The 471-nt window shown below is 53.3% G+C and overlaps 1 protein-coding gene across 1 annotated transcript in view; it reads right to left on the reverse strand.

The window, feature by feature from the left end:
* Positions 1 to 471, reverse strand: part of TET3 (tet methylcytosine dioxygenase 3) — a 111,158-nt gene that overhangs the window by 94,098 nt on the left and 16,589 nt on the right. Inside the window, exon 2 of the mRNA XM_010829874.1 lies at positions 271 to 327. Within this exon, the coding sequence (XP_010828176.1) occupies positions 271 to 327 (57 nt within the window). The remainder of the gene's footprint in view (positions 1 to 270; positions 328 to 471) is intronic.

Consider the following 471-nt stretch of genomic DNA (forward strand, 5'->3'; position numbering starts at 1 on the left):
AAAAAAAAAAAAAAAAAAAAGTTCAACCAACCCAATCCCAACTGCACCCAAACCATCCAGCTGAGAAAGCAAAAAGAATCCAAACAAAACCCACACAGGCCTGAGAATTCATTGGCCGCCTACACCCCCGCCGCCCCTCCCCCTCAGCTGCTGCTACACACACAGTGGGAGATTAAGGGATCACCAGAGGAGACCCTTTATTTTTATCCAATCCAGTCAAACACTTCACCTCTACCACACACACACACACACACCACACACACCAGGTACCTTGACAGCAGCTCCTTGTCCCCACGGCCCGGCTCCTTCACCAGCCTTTATTTCCACCTGCAAAAGAAGCCGGAGAGACTGATAAGCCAGGCCACCACCAGGAAAGCAGCAAAGTCCTTCTGCTGCACTCCCAGCACGCTGCGGGGGAAGGGGGGAGAAGGGAAGGCAGGGGGGCCTCGGAAAGAAAGGATAGCAGGGACC

This window comes from Bison bison, unplaced genomic scaffold, assembly GCF_000754665.1.
Source record: "Bison bison bison isolate TAMUID 2011002044 unplaced genomic scaffold, Bison_UMD1.0 scf7180017864508, whole genome shotgun sequence".
In the NCBI taxonomy this organism is placed as follows: Eukaryota; Metazoa; Chordata; class Mammalia; order Artiodactyla; family Bovidae; genus Bison; species Bison bison.